Source organism: Aquarana catesbeiana, linkage group LG02, assembly GCF_042186555.1.
Source record: "Aquarana catesbeiana isolate 2022-GZ linkage group LG02, ASM4218655v1, whole genome shotgun sequence".
Lineage (NCBI taxonomy): Eukaryota > Metazoa > Chordata > Amphibia > Anura > Ranidae > Aquarana > Aquarana catesbeiana.
Window position 1 is genome coordinate 391,368,313 of NC_133325.1, and position 16,708 is coordinate 391,385,020.

The 16,708-nt window shown below is 41.1% G+C and overlaps 1 protein-coding gene across 1 annotated transcript in view; it reads right to left on the minus strand.

Annotated features, from left to right (window-relative positions):
• LOC141128116 (N-acyl-aromatic-L-amino acid amidohydrolase (carboxylate-forming)-like) overlaps nt 1–16,708 on the minus strand; it is a 59,454-nt gene that overhangs the window by 15,588 nt on the left and 27,158 nt on the right. The window contains exons 3-5 of the mRNA XM_073615203.1: nt 15,162–15,351; nt 12,560–12,659; nt 11,397–11,504 (exon numbers count right to left, since the gene is read on the minus strand). Of these exons, the coding sequence (XP_073471304.1) occupies nt 11,397–11,504; nt 12,560–12,659; nt 15,162–15,351 (398 nt within the window). The remainder of the gene's footprint in view (nt 1–11,396; nt 11,505–12,559; nt 12,660–15,161; nt 15,352–16,708) is intronic.

A 16,708-nucleotide genomic window follows, 5' to 3' on the forward strand; every position in this document is an offset into this window, starting at 1 on the left:
TGTGCAGCGACGGACCTGTCAGAGCGCCGCTCTCCCCTATGGGGGGATCGGATGATGACGGTCCGTAGTGTCCGTCGTCATCCGATCCGATCCGAAAACGGAGGGAAAAGTAGGTTTTTCCTCCGTTACACTTTTCGGATCGGAGCGGGGTCGGATGTCAGCGGACATGTCACCGCTGACATCCGACGCTCCATAGGGATGACTGTATGTCCGTTTTTCATCCGAAAACGGATGGATGAAAAACGGACATACGGATCATCCGTGTGAAAGAGGCCTCTGTAGGGTTTAATATTGAGTTGGCCCACCCTTTGCAGCTATAACAGCTTCAACTCTACTGGGAAGGCTGACCACAAGTTTTAGGAGTGTGTCTATGGGAATGTTTGACCATTCTTCCAGAAGCGCATTTGTGAGGTCAGGCACTGATGTTGGACAAGAAGGGAACTCTTAAGGCGTCAGCTACACCTACAAATATTAAACGCCAGATAGTGGACTCTTTATCTCACCTCTATCCACAATAAGTCCAATAGCGAGAATTCGGGTATAGTCTTAGATGTAGTTAAATACCTATAATACATTTATATGTAAGACTGACCTCCGTGCTACTATACTGAATACATCTGTGGAAGGTTGAATATTGCAAAACTGTAAAAGCTTACTGGTGGTCTATCATTTAGTAAGCTATATCCTGAATGTCATATCTCTTCTTATGTTCAATGTTTATTTGAGCACCCTTTGCTCATTCAAATAATGTTATGGTTGCACACACTATGTTTTAAGGTTTGATTTCCCCTGGGTGAATTTGCTCTCACAACCAACCAACTTGAGGTGTGATCTAAACTCTCCCCTCACACTGAGATTGTTGTTCCCATCCCACCTCACTTAGCCACTCCCACAAGGCTGTCGCCTTTCAGTTGTTGGCGGAACTGGCTGAGTGGGGGAGTTGCACCCTGGTAACAGTGAACACCCAGATATCCTGAAATAAGTATTTTATTGTATGTCAATTATGTGCCATGTGTCTCACCAGGTAAGCTGAAGCAAACTAGCGGACATACCTGCTACACAAACAAAACTTTCCTTAAAAAAAAACAAAAAAAAAACATGAGGGCCTACTAGATTGCTTTATCTACTACCTGTGCCAGGTCATTGTTTCCTAGGCCATCTCAAGCTTACCTGATGAGATATTGGACTCTTATAGGCAACTCTGTTCGAGCAGTGCAGCCAGCTCTGCCTATCCACCATAAGACAAACACCAGGGCAAAGTCTTGCCATAGCCTGCCACACCTACAAGAATGGTAATTTTAAGCCATAAAAGCTTACCATGATGGTAACGTCGCCTCTTTCTTTTCTTCGTATACTCCGTACACACGATAGGATTTTCCGATGGAAAATGTTCTATGGGAGCTTGTTGTCAGAAATTCCGACCATGTGTAGGCTCCATTGGACATTTTCCATTGGAATTTCGGACACACAAAATTTGAGATCCGGATCTCAAATTTTCCGACAACAAAATCCGTTGTAGTAAATTCCGACGCACAAAGTTCCACGCATGCTCGGAATCAAGCAGAAGAGCCGCACTGGCTATTGAACTTCATTTTTCTCGGCTCGTCGTACGTGTTGTACATCACCGCGTTCTTGACGTTCAGAATTTCCGACAAGATTTGTGTGACCGTGTGTATGCAAGACAAGTTTGAGCCAACATCCGTCGGAAAAAAAACATGGATTTTGTTGTCGGAAAATCCTATCGTGTGTACAGGGCATCAGTGAAAATATTTACATACCTGCATGTGCAATGGCTTAGATATGTATGACTCTTCTAACTTAAGCAAGAGTCACATTCTCTACACACCTCATGGATCCCATCAGTTCTATTTAGGTCCTACACCACCATACTCCATCAGACGCTTCTGACCTCACTAGTGTCAAGGATCCCCGAAACCCTTACATCAACCCTACATCATCTAGTTCAGAGCCACTCTATGCTACCACTAGGAGCACTCTGTCGAATCACGCCGACCCTTCCTGGAATTTTACCCAATCAGAGTAGGTAGCTGGTCTATCTCACTGCCGGGAATACTACAATTCTACACTATCTCCTAGAACTCAAACTCACCCCTCCCTTCCCCCCATTTCTTCCACCCCCTTTTTTTTTGTTCTAGCTGACACAGACAAAGCTTGCTTTTAAATAATGTCTTCCAACATAATAAAAAGTGCTGACGTCAAACTAAAAAATTGTCTCCATCAACGCGAAGGATTAAATCTCCCAGGGAAACGCTCACAGCTACTAGCACATGCACAAAGCCTAGGAGCGGATAGGAAAACAAAGAAAAAACTGTGCAGTTTTTTCTTTGTTTCCCTTAGCGCAGTTTTTTCTTTGTTTTCCCGTAGTGCAGTTTTTTCTTTGTTTTCCTATTAGCGCAGTTTTTTCTTTGTTTTCCTGTATTGTTGTGTATGTTGCACAGTGGAACTGCTGCTTTTTAGGGGGTTTCTTTGATAGCGCTGTGTTTTCCTGTTTTTCTCCTAGGAGCTGATATACTGTTTATACAAGAGACACATTTTTGTTCAGACTGCATTGCAAAACTATCAAACCTGAACTACCCAAATGCCCTACATGCAACTAACAAACACTCTAAGACTAAAGGAGTATCCATTTTCATTTCCAGGCGTCTGCCTTTGCAAATTTCCCTCATAGATGAGGATGTCCGAGGATGTCCGATATCTGTTTGTCAAAGGCTCCCTGTGGGGGAGAACCATCACTTTTGCCAATATCTATAGCCTTAATACAGTGCAGGTAGGGTTCTTTTGGGAAACCACACAAGCACTGGCTGCCTTCCAGTAGGGCATATTGATTTTGGGAGGTGACTTAAATGTCGCACTCAAGCCTTAAGAAGACATCTCGAGAGGAACCTCTTCGATACCTTTCCCAGCACTCAAACAAATTAAGCTACAATTACATGACCTCCTGCTGCACAATGCCTGGAGAACAGAATTTTTTTCCCCACCTCACAACAGATATTTCAGGATATACAACCTCCTTCTATCTCAAAGAGACCTTCCTTCCCTGCTCAATGCGTCAATTGAGCTGATGGTGGTGTCGGACCACCATCGAATAACACTGATCCTCCGATTCCCTGACCAAGTTCCCTTTACAAAGGCCCCGAAACTTGATCCATCTCTACTCACAGACGCTATGATTACTTTCCACATACGAGAATCCCTACAAAGCTTTTTTAAAGAGAATGACACCCCTGAAGTGACTCCGCTCACTCAATGGGAGACACACAAAACCACCAAGCTGGCCAGACTGGATACAGAAATTAGAACTATCAAAGATAAACTTAGCCCTAATAAAGAAAGTGACGAATATAGAAAAAGATCCCTTAATTTACTTAAAGTCCTTGAAAAAGAGGATAAGGAACAAAGGATAAAGAAAAAGAAAAAATACAATCGTGACTTGGCTGATTACCAGAACAGTGTTGTTTTTGAGTGGCAAAGAAAGTTACTAAATGATGCGATTGCCAATCAGAGCAACAATGCGATGGAAACATCCACCCAATCAGTTTTGGGCCCAGAGTCACATACATCTCAACCACCCAAACCCAATACTTTTAAAAAAGGTCCTCCTGTCTCCAAACCCTAAGGGGGGGTGGATCCCTTCCTTTCCAGTCCCCTTGTAGGGGCCCGGGGGCTAACCGACCACACCTTGCACCATATGGCCAGTCCCAATCCATGGGACCTCCAAGACCCAATTATCCAGCCGGTAGTGGGGCATACCGTCCAAAACCTCCCCCTTGGGCTAGAGGTCCCCCTCCTTTCCAAACAGTGAGGGGTTGCGGGTATCCTAATAATAGGGGCCGCATAAACAGCTCTGAATGGTGGAAATATAACCAGAGTGAAGTCCCTTATGAGCAATCATATCATGACTCTCGGGATAGTGGATGGGAGTATAATATACCCACCCACAATAATTTCTTTCCCCTGATTGATATGAATCCTTTTGGGGAGGATTATAGTCAAGATAGAACCCAGGATTATCAACAAAGGAATTTTCCTAGCATAGTACCTAATCAATCTTCAAGTAGGGGTACTTCGAACCAGAAATGTTTGGACCCCAATGGTCAGGGGAGCTGGGGTTTTACCAGACCCAATCAGGGTCTAAAAAGGCCCGTAGAAACAAACGAGGAGTTAGAGGGGGGGAGGCGCCTGCGAGCAATTAAAGAGACGAAAAATGTGACAGGGAGGGGTATTTTCAATCTGAGTGCTCAAACCCTTACAGAATCATAAAAATTAGTGTTGGATAAAGGTCTAAAATTCACCCTTCCGAGGCGTCTTGATAAATTTCAAACGTATATGGATGTGCATAAATTTGTACGCAGGTTAAGCATAAAAAGGTATATGTCCACCAGGACTATTGGGAATAATGGTTTAGCGCCCACTGATATCCTTCACTCTGGGTTGGCGAATGCATCCCTCTTTAACCCTCCTGGTATATTAGCACCAACATTGAAGGTTTTTAGGGATGTTATCTTAAGGGACCTCGAGACATTGGAAGTAAAGAAAGCAAGGAATTCAAAGATTTTACAGGAAGGCCTTGATTCATTATGCAAGAATAAGGATCTGGTCATCAGGCCCGCTGATAAGGGGGGTGGGATTGTGGTTCTTGACCGTAAGGATTACATATCCGAAATGGAGAGGATCCTTAGTGATGCCGACACCTACAATCCACTCCCCTCTGATCCCTTAAAAGGTTATCGGAAAGACCTAGAGAAAATCGTATCTAGGTGCTTTTCAGAGGGCATTCTCAACGAAAAAAGAAAAACTGTATTTGATACCTAGGGCACCTAGAACACCAACAATATATTACTTGCCAAAAATACATAAGAATCTTACCTGCCCCCGGGACGCCCCATCGTGAGTGGCATTGATTCAATCACATCCCGGGTGGGCAGGTATATTGATTTTTATCTACAGCCTTTGGTTCGAAAAATGCCGTCATTTTTAAAGGGACTCATGGCAGGTACTGAACCTCCTCTCAGGAATCCGTCTGAAACCAGGTATGTGGATGGTGGCGGCGGACGTCACCTCTCTTTACACCATAATTCCACATACACTGGGTCTGGATGCTGTGAGGAGTTACCTTGACAGCGACTCTGGACTTCTGACCCGACAAGTTTCTTTCATAATGGAGCTTCTAGAATATGCGGCCTCACACAACTACTTTTGGTTTTCTGGCCAATTTTATCGCCAAAGTCGTGGAGTAGCTATGGGGGCTAAGTATGCCCCCAGCTTGGCCAATTTATTTATGGCCAAGTGGGAGGAGGATGTCATCTATGCCCAAAGGAAACCCCAGGTGGTCCTTTGGGCTAGGTATATAGATGACATCCTCCTCCTATGGGATGGCGAGGGTCCTGAATTGCAGGAATTTATGTCCTCCTTGAATTGCAATGATCGGGGTATACATTTGAATTTTGAGGCGAGTCAGTCGCAAATTCACTTTTTGGACCTGACTTTGACAATTCAAGATGGTGTTTTGGTCACATCCATTTTTTTTTAAGACCACAGATCGCAACTCCTATATTTCTATGGACAGTTGCCATCACCGTCCTTGGCTGAGTTCAATACCAAAAAGCCAATTTATGCGACTGCGTAGGAACTGCTCTGATCCACACGTATTTCGTGCCCAGGCCAAAATTTTAACCGATAGATTTCTTGAGAAAGGATATTCTATAGAGAGTCTTCTATCTGTACTTAACGAGGTTGAGAATATGAACAGGGACTCATTGCTCCAAGACAAATTGCCTCAGGCTAATCCCAATTCCCACCCTTCCTCCAACATAGGGGTACCTTTCGTTACCACCTACTCGCTTCAGCATAGGAGTATCAAAAAGATAATCTCCAAACATTGGCATATTATTAATAGTGACAATGTTTTAAAGGATATTCTACCTAATAGGCCTCAAGTGGTCTTCAGAGGTGCTCCTTCACTCAGGAATAGAATTATTCCCAATATTCTCGATCCCCCGGTTAAAAAATTAACATTTTTCGATCAGTTAAAGGGGTTCTATCAGTGTAAAAAATGTCGGGTTTGTTCCTATAACACCTGTACCCATAGAGGAACTCGAAGTTTTGTATCTACGAGTACCCAGATCTAACACTCAATCGCTCCATTCATTACCTGTACCACCACTGGCGTTGTCTATTTGTTGCAGTGCCCGTGTGGCCTGCAATATATAGGACGCACGAAACGCCCCCTACAGGTCCGGCTCAATGAGCATATTACTAACATCATGTCTGGGTTTAAAAAACACTCAGTATCAAAACATTACCTTGTGGTACATTATAGGGACCCTTCATATACCTTATTTTTGGGGATTGATAGATTTAGTCCCAATTGGCGGGGGAGTTCCTTAGTGCGCGAAATATCAAAGCTGGAAATGTCATGGATCCATAGGGTTAAAACTTATGTGCCATATGGATTAAATGTAGATGTTGACATTAAAGGGGTTGTAAAGGTAAAAATTTTTTCACCTTAATGCATTCTATGCATTAAGGTGAAAAAACTTCTGACAGAACCGCCGCCCCCAGCCCCCCCGTTTTACTTACCTGACGCCTCGAAAGTCAGCTTCGCGTTCCCGACATCTGTTCCTCCGCTCACCCTGGCCGCTGATTGGCTGCAGTGGATGGATTGAAAGCAGCGCAGCCATTGGCTCGCGCTGCTGTCAATCACATCCGATGACGCGGCGCGCCGGGGGGCGGGGCCGAGTGATACAGCGAGCGGCTATAGCCGCCGGCTGTATCACGGGAGCGCGCCCGCAAGCACTCACCACCGTGCGAGGGAGCTTGCATTAAGGTGGTGAATGCTTGCGGGGAGGAGCTGAAACAGCCGCCGAGGGACCCCAGAAGACGAGGTTCGGGGCCACTCTGTGCAGAACGAGCTGCACAGTGAAGGTAAGTATAACATGTTTGTTATTTTAAAAAAAAAAAAAAAACACCTTTACAAACGCTTTAATGCTTTTATTGATAATTCTTAATTGTTTAATTGATTTTTTTAAATTTTTTTATTTAAGTTCAATCTGAGTCACGCGGATGAGTACATTGGCCTAATAACATTAAGGGTGTTATATAATTCAATTTCTAATTATATATAATTTTTAGTACAAACACTCACATTTGGACGCAATGCTTTGTGTCCTATAAGTATATCACGAATAATACTTTACAACACTTATTTTTCATTAATTTTTACACAGTTTCTTATTGCCATTTAATCCATCATATTTTTATTTTTAAAAGAATTTTTTAAATATAATTTTTGTATATATTTTTAAATATTTTTGTAATAATATTTTTTATATTATTTTTAGTATTAGTAAAATAATTTTTTTTTTCAGATTTTTTGGATGTTTAATGGTGATTTAATTTTACACATTACGGACACTTCACATTTATGCTTAATTAATATTGGTTTGTTTAGATGTTAGATTGACATCAACCTAATTGGCTGATTTTGATGTTAGATTTTCACTATACTGGATAAGTATGATTCAGTTAGTACATATTCTTATATTTAATATTTTTGTTTTTTTAAACAAATTTTTGATAATGTTTCTCCTTTTTTTGCTTTAATGATTATGTCTATTATCACTTATATTTCATAATAAGTCACTTATGTGGTCAATTTTATAAGCCGTTATGGCTTTCCAATACATGGGTATAGTTACTTGAGGTGTTTTCCCACACCTAAGATGGTGTTTTGTGGCTCCTTCCGCGGGTCTCAGAACGAGGCTTGGGTTATTTATATGGTGGTGGTTCAGCACGCACCCGATCCCCATTGACAACGTCGACCTGTGACGAAACGTGTCTGGAGGAGGATACGTGCTGACGTCACCACGCTGTTGTCCTACAAGGATGGGTATTTCTATTGTAGCCAGCCGGCTCTGTTTTTAACGCAATTACTCTGCAATTGGATGTAAGTGCAATACTCTTTATATATTAAACCTTGTGAAAGCAAGTTTACGCTATAGTTGCCTTTCTTTCATACTCTGAATACCCTGCCAATTACTGAGGTCTATGGGTCACCCACGCTGTGGAAGAAATTGGAGCACAGATCCAACCAGTGACTGCCCCTGTCCGGACGCTTCTGTTGGGGTATTAAAGGCCTTGGATGGGTTTTAGCCATCCGCTCCCTCTTGCTTACTATCTGGTAAGCAAATTTTTTATTAGGTGGTGGCACGGTTAAGGATTAGCTCACTTGGGTGTCATATGTTTTCAACTGTACTTCAGTGATCCGGAAGCACAACGCACCGCTGATCTGCATTTTTTATATAGCGCAGCTTTTCTCTTCCATCTACTATGTGCATCCTTTACTGTGTGCTGCTGCTTTTGTTTTTGGGACTTTTTACTTATTTGTGAATAATATCACCTAATTTCAATAAGACTGCTATTTACACTTGAGCGCAGTTTTTTTCCCCTTTTTATACACAAATGTGTAGCTTCCTTATTACAGACATTTAGCTATTCTATTTAGCTTCCTTATTACAGACATTGCAGAAAATAGAGGAGACTCGTAAACGTACGCTAACCCAACAGGTGTATGCGGAGTTACTTCAGGCTCTTGTCAGACTAGCAGAGGAACTGAACCGGAAAACTAAACATAAATTTGTGCTTTCTCAAAAACAAGAAAGCAAACAAAAGTGGCAAAATCCTATCCAGAGCATTGCAAGCTAGAAAGGCAGCTTCTATGATCCACCGCATACACACCCCTCAAGGCCAAACTGTGGTGACTTCCGCAGATATCGCAACAATTTGAGGTGTATTATTCTGGCTTATACAACCTACTTCCAGCCCAACGCCCAACCGATGACCCCAGACCCTGATCGGTAATCATCCAAGATTTCCTTGTGCAATATAGTCCCACGCCAATTCCCAGTGAGAAAGCTACCCAATTAAATGGTCTATTATACTATGAGGAACTCAAAACGTTAGTTAAACAACTGAAGTCAGGGAAAAGCCCAGACCTAGATGGATATACAGCAATTTATTCTAAAAACGTTCTTAGATGCCCTCGCCCATCCCTTTCTCTGGGCATTCAATTCTCTATCGAACCCAGGCATTAACATGTGCAACCTCTCTGATGCACTTATCTCAGTGATCCCAAAAGCAAGGAAAGACCCAAATCTAGTGACTAGCCACCGTCCAATTTCCTTGCTCAATGTAGACGTGAAAATATTTGCCAAAATCCTGGCTGATCGCTTCACGCCAATTATCAACACTCTGGTTACAAAAGATCAGGTAGGTTTCATCCCAGGTAGGGAGGCAAGGGATAATACCATCAAGGCAATTAATATAATCACTGGCTCACCACCTCCAAAAAAACAGGCTTCTTTCTTTCCCTTGATGCGGAGAAGGCATTCGACAGGCTGGCCTGGGACTCTCACAGCGGTTTTACAGAGGTTAGGCGTACAGACACACATGCTACATTTCATTATGGCTCTCTATGCAGCGCCTTCAGTTAAGGTCCGGGTCAATGGCCTCCTGTTGAACGCCTTCTCCATCCACAATGGAACAAGACACGGGTGCCCTCTCTCCCCATTATTATTCGTGCTTACACTTGAACCCTTTCTTAGACGCCTACTGGAGAATGAAAACATAAAATGGATAACAATTGCAAACCGTCAATTCAAAGTTGCAGCCTTAGCGGATGATGTCCTACTATTCCTCTCCGAGCCACATGTCACCCTGCCCAACCTCATACAAGATTTTCGCCTCTTTCAATTTGTTTCTAATTTAAAAATCAACTTTAGCAAATCCCATGCTAAATGTTACTTTACCAGCGCCACTAGAAGAACAGTGCATAAACCATTTCCCTTTCCATTGGCAATCAGAGGCAATCACATATTTAGGGATCCAATCACCAGCATGTTTAGCAGAGCTCTATGCTAGAAACCAGTGGCGGTGTGTCCATAAGGGTACACGGGCGCCGCCCCCTCTCTCCTGCCACCCCCTCTATCACCAATAGATAGAATCTATCTATCTATGGCCGGCGCTGCCACCCCCTATTCAGGCGCCCGGCCCCTTTTTGGGTGCAGGGTGCCTGAATTACAGCGCCGGGGGGTGTTTTTGAAGCACCTGATTAGAGCCATAGGCTCTAAGTTTGACCCTACACGTCCCAACCGATGTTGGAGATTTTAAACGGGAGGTAGGCACGCTTTTGCATACATGGTGTGAATGCCCACTCCTGCAACCCTTCTGGAATGCAGTACATTTAACCACCCTTCAGGTTACCACTGACATACTAGGGTACTCACCAGCACAGTACCTGCTGCATTACACCTCACTCCCTATTAAGATTTATCATGAATCACTAGCAATGCACATGATAAACGCGGCCAAGTCATGCATACTAGTACATTGGAACTCGCCATGTGTACCCTCTTTAAAGGAATGGTTCACACGCATGTTTCACTGTAATGTATGTATATATTACAGTGAAATTTGTTATGATAAAACAGGCTTAGCTGAATTGAACAGTCCTTTGAAGATAACACAAGCCTATAATTTTAAGTGCATCAGCCATTTTGACATATCTGAAATCCATTACATTTTTTTTCAGCAGAAAGCGCATGATTGATTAAAGAAGACATGCACTTTACTCTTTTACAAACAAAAGAACCTATTCACTTTAGAGAGGGGAAGGAGCATATATTTACCTTCATCTGTCTTCCAATTCACTTGTAGAATCAAAGTGTATCCTTCCCCCATCCCCACAATATAAATCATAGGCTTAGTAATTAACTGCTCAGGCATTCAATGCTGCATTGTTTGGGCCAGAGGAAGCCACATGTCCCTTCATACTTGGAAGTGCTGTGTTTTCTATAGCTCTGCCAGGTAAACAGTGAATACTTACCTGCTCTGTGCAATTGTTTTACACAGAACAGCCCTGAGCCTCCTCTTTTTAGGTCCCCTGTCCGTATTCCTGCCCCCCCCCCCTACTAGGTGCCCCCATAGCAAGCTGCTTCCTAAAGGGGCACTCCTGCGAGTTTGCTCCCGAGCTGTGTTCTGTGTGTCCATTGACACAAACAGTGAGGCTCGGCCCCGGCCCCACTCTATCCACACTGGGTGTGAATGACCATTGGCTCCTGCTGCTGCTTCTGAACCAGTAAGGAGAGAGTGAGAGAAGCAATGCTGATCTTGTGCACAGCGCTGGATCGACTTTGGACTCAGGTAAGTATAGGGGTGTCTGGGAGGAAGGGGTTCATGCAGAAGGTGTTTTTTTATGTTAATGCAAAGAATACATTAGGGTGATAAGCCTCCTGCCTTTAGAACCACTTAAAGTAGGCATTGTGTTAAATAAAAATTGGGGGAATATGCATTCAATGTCAAAATGGGGATTGACTTACCCCTATTGAAAAGATCGATGAAGTCCAAAGCTTGGTTTACAAGCTCTCTCATTCTGGAAAGCATGTCTGATCTGATCACTCCTTGAGGCTGTGGCCCAAGTTCTAAACCTAAAAGAAATTGCATTTAAACATCTCTATGACTTATATTACTTTAGAGAACAGATAAATGAAAATAAAGGATCTCCAGCTTACAAAAAATAATTACTTCTTCTGACCTCCACTAAGTAGCACAGATGGTCTCTTTCCCCATACTTCTTTTAAGCAACCCAATCTGCAGGTTAAATTTGGTGTTGTGACTTCTCAGATATTATCCAAAAGTAAAAGACCTCAGTCTGCCCAGCAGAACAAAAGTACATATATATACACAACTCTTCTGTCTGTGTTTTTACTCAGAGGTCAGAAACTGATATTACATATTCAATTTTTACTAGCCAGTAAATCATCTCTAAAAGGAAAGTCTAAAAGAAAACCACACTGAAAGTTTAAGTTTAACAAAATGCTACAAAAAAAGGACAACATTAAAGAAGTTCAATTAAAAAAAAAAAAAAAAAAAACTCTGAAAATCATTACCTACTTCTAATATGTTTTAGCAAATATCCGGCCAATGAGGATTGCTTGCCGTGTGTTAAACAGCTTCAGCTAATCGGTTGTAAAGCAAGACACACTGAAAGCAAAAGGAACCCGCAGTGTGCAAACCCAACCTACCCCTGTCTTTTACCACCACTCATACTTTATAAATATTTATGGAAGATAGCTGCGTTTAGAGCAGTCAATCTGAACCCGGGTTCCGTGGAACGCTAGGGTTTCTCCGGAGGTTACTAAGGGTTCCTTGAGCTGTGACTAATTGAATTCCTGTTCAATAGTGCCTGCTTCATTCCAGTGCCAAACTAGTGCCAAGACACCAATATTTTTTTTTCCCTTAAAGGGTACAATTTTGATCACCACTGTAATGGGTCAAGGGGCATATTTTTCACTTACTTCTAATAAAATGATTTTAGCAGGAGTTTCCCAAAGCGTAAAAATTTTAAGGGTTCCTCTGGGGTAAAAAAGTTTTAGAAAGGCTGGTTTAGCAAATAGACCATCCATCATTAGCAGCCTAATTTCAATAACCTAATGAGCTCGGATTTCTGATTGGATGTAAGGTGTAGTTGAAGAAGGCTTACACAGTGCATGCTTTGTTATATGTTGCAGGTATGCATTATCCTTCTCTGGTATGTCGATGAGGAAGTTGTAGCATGGCATGACCTGATCCTCACTGCTGCTCTAAAACAGACAATTGAACACACTTTGTATGCATTTTGCACAGAAGCACAGAATTTACTGTACAAGTTCAGTATTACATTAGTATTTTATTCATATAACTAGCTGTACAAAAGTGGCTGTTCCATAATGTAGACAGCTTCATAATTCCCTTCAAAAGTCCTGCATTTTTTAAAACTGTACTGGAGGGGGACTAAACAATAACCCCTCCCCAATTTGATCTCAGTATAAATACAGCTGCTCTGTAAAGCCAGAAGCTTAACCACTTCCAGCCCAAGCCAATTCTGGCACTCCTCTCCTAATTCTAAAAATCATAATTTTTTGCTAGATTACTCCATAACCCCCCTAATCATTATATATGGTTTTTTTTAGCAGAGACCCTAGGGAATAAAATGTCGATTGCTGCAACTTTTGTCACACGGTGTTTTGCGCAGCAATTTTTCAAACGTGATTTTTTTTTGGAATAAAAACATTTACAGGAATTAAACAAAACAGTAAAGTTAGCCCATTTTTTGTACAATGTGAAAAATGATGTTACACCAAGTAAATAGATACCCAACATGTCATGCTTTAAAATTACTCACATTTGTGGAATAGTGCCAAACTTCGGTAATTAAAAATCTCCAAAGGCGACACTTTAACTCTAAACAGGTAACCTGTAAAACTTTTGAAAGAGGATGTCTTGTGCTAGAATTATTGCTCTAGCTCTAACGTTCGCGGCGATACCTCACATGTGTGGTTTGAAAGGCGTTTACAAATGCAGACGCAACGTAAGTATGCTTCGCTTCTGCGTGCGAGTACGGGAACGCTTTAAATTATTATTATTTTTTATTGTTTATTTTATTTAGATTTTTACACTTTCCCTTTAATTTTTTTTTTTTTTTTTTTTTATTACTTTTATTCCTATTACAAGAAATGTAAACATCTCTTGTAATAGGAATAGGGCATGACAGGTCCTCTTTACAGGGAGATCTGGGGTCTTTAAGTCCCCAGATCTCTCCTCTAGGCTTGAAATCCTGAGAAAAAAAAAAAAGAAGCAATCTCAGCCTTTCCAGATAAAAATGATTTAATCTGCCGGCGCCAGATGTGACGTCATAACGTCACGCCCAGACTCTGAAGGTCATAGAGATGGCCATGGACCATTTGCTCCTCAGTCAGCTCTATGGTAAACAGCCGCTATGATTGTTTTTACATTGCAGGGAATCGCCTGCAGAAAAGAATATCTGGATGATGCCTGTAGCTGCAGGCATTATTCAGCTATCACCACTCAAAGCCACAGTTATACCTCAAAAAATATTTTTGCCAGAAGTTGTGTGAATTCAGTCCTATATATTCATTGTTGTAACAGTGGGTATTATTTATAGTAATGCCCCAGATGAAAATTAATTATTTTGCCCTTTAGCAACATAAATTGTTCAATGACAGCTTCAGAACACATTTGAATGTGATTGTCAGCTTATCGGCAATAATGGATAGACCGAAACACAAACAATGGCGACCATTCAATCTAAAATTGACAGGAGGATGGACACTAAAGCCTCATACACACTATCGGACTTTGACGTGGATTTTTGTACAAAGGGCGTTGGCCGTAAACTAATTAAGCATACACACAGCAGGACTTTTTCAGCCAACTTTCACCAAATCACTTCTGTATTGTTGTCTGATCTTTTGCATTGGTTCTGAGCATGCGTGTTTGGACTTTGGACTAAAGTTCTATGGACTTGTGTACACACGATAGGATTTTGCACCATAGGACTTTTGTTGCCGGAAAGTTTGTCTGTTTGCACAGCCAACATTTGTCCGATGAAAACCGAAAAAGTTTGTCCGATGGAGCATACACATGGTCAGATGTTGCCTTAAAACAGCTAATTTGCATGTTTGTTGTCAAAAAGTCCTATTGTGTGTATGAGTCTTTAGAGGTCCAACCCATTAAAAAGCCACACACAACAAAAAATTCCCCAACACTTAGCTGTACCTTTACCAAAGAAAACCTGTCTATTTGGCTATAGTTGCATAAATTTGCAAACATCTATGTGAACTGGACACCCTGTATAGTTACCGTAAAAAAACTGGGATATACAGTATATTACAAAAATACATACTGTAGATTGAGATCATGTTTACATGGGGAAAAAAACCCAAATCAACTGCAAGTTCATAGACAAGGAAAACCCAAAATGTGTAAAATGGAGCTGGAAGCCTCTAATGCATGTGCACCACCAAATACAGTAATAGAAAATGGCCAAATGTGACAGCTGAATAATTTGTACAAATAATCAGTTATTATTGAATAATAATAATAATATATGTATGTGCAGTTCTAAAGCTGTACCTGTTTCTTAAATGACTGTTATTTTCAGACACTATGCATGCTGGTAAAAATGTATGTTTTCTTTTTATGTTAACACCTAGTGATCAGGTACTGGTATTTCTGTCTACTTATACAAAAAAAAAAAAAAAAATTTTTAATTTTAATCAAACTTTACCATGTGTTGTACTCACCTGCAAATAGTTTGCCAAGTGCAGTGAGAAAAGATCATCCTTTGAGCAGCGAAGCAATGTGGCTCCCATGTTTGAAGTGGTGTTGTGTAGATCAAAAGCAAAATCAAATGCTGACACTCCAGATCCATATTGCTGATTAATTTCTCTTGCTCGTTTGACTTCATATGGATCACCTTCAGATTCCGGAGAGCTGAAACAAGAATAAACAAATTATTGACTGGGTAACGTCAGACAAGTGTGCGATGAGGAAGACTTCAGACGAAACGCGCTAACATTTCACAATGTTGCAACTGCTGTTGTGCTTTAATAAAATTGAATAACGAGCAGCATTTGTGTTGCCTACTCCTTAAGTTTAGGAATGTCAGACAAGTGGCCTTTGTTTAAGGTTACAGCCACCCCTAGAGCAGTCACAATTTTTTGGGGAAAACAGGTTTGTTTCCAATTTATGCACAATTTATTTTTGCAGTTCACTTATTTTGTGACCATTCATTTTTGTCCATACATCTACTACAGTAGTGGAACATTCAGGAACAAAGGCAGACAGACAAGAAGTGTCCTTTACTTTATCTCTGCACAAGACAAATCTGAGTTCCCAGGGTCAACACAGCGGGAAATAAAAGCTGGCATTTCACATTGTTGTACATTTTGACAATATTTTTCAATTTGATATTAGGCTGGGGATAGCTGTGTAACAAAAAGCTAGAAGAAGCTATGTAACACTCGTTATTTTTCCCCGTGTGGGAATATTATTGACAAAGTGTGTTGTGTAAAAATAAGAATTTGAGTCACACTGGTTGGATGAAATTTTACCTATTGTATGTCTCGGGAGATTAATAGGTATTTTTCTGTTTTTACAACCTTTTAAAAGAAATAAAAGTATGTATTGCAGTGATGTACTGCATATGTTTTTTTTTTTGTCCTACCATACACTTTAAGTATAATCATGAAAGTTAAATTTTAATGGTTCATGAATGTTACTATGCAGTTTATATTTGCCTGTTAAACAATGCTTGATTAGTTATGTCTGTGATGAACTTTAAGCTATTTTTTTAATTGCAGCCTTCATTGGCAAAATGAACATACACTACATTGTCAAAAGTATTGGTACGCCTGCCTTTACACGCACATGAATTTTTTTTTTTTTTTTAAACAAAGTTTATTTAGTAATTTCAAACAAACAGAATACAAAGCAAGTTACATTATCTCAAGACAGATATTGTACAATGACCGTTTATACCATAGCAAATCAACAAGTACAGTGCAGATAATATAGTTCAACCGCACAAATAATGGCAAAAATAGATTTGTAAAACTTCAAATCCAAGTTGCTATAAAAGCCCCCATGGGGGGGGAAGAGAATAGGGGGGGGGGGGGAGGCCCGGGTAGGAAGGCCCAGCAGGGGTCCTTCAAGCTTAGCTATACATCAACCGTGTATCGGGAAGGCCTTGCCCGGGGCCAAATTACTTAAATCATGGATGAGTGGACAGTCAAGAGTGTAACTCTTAGTACTTAGTTTATCTATGGAATAGTCAGGTGTTTGGCCTCCA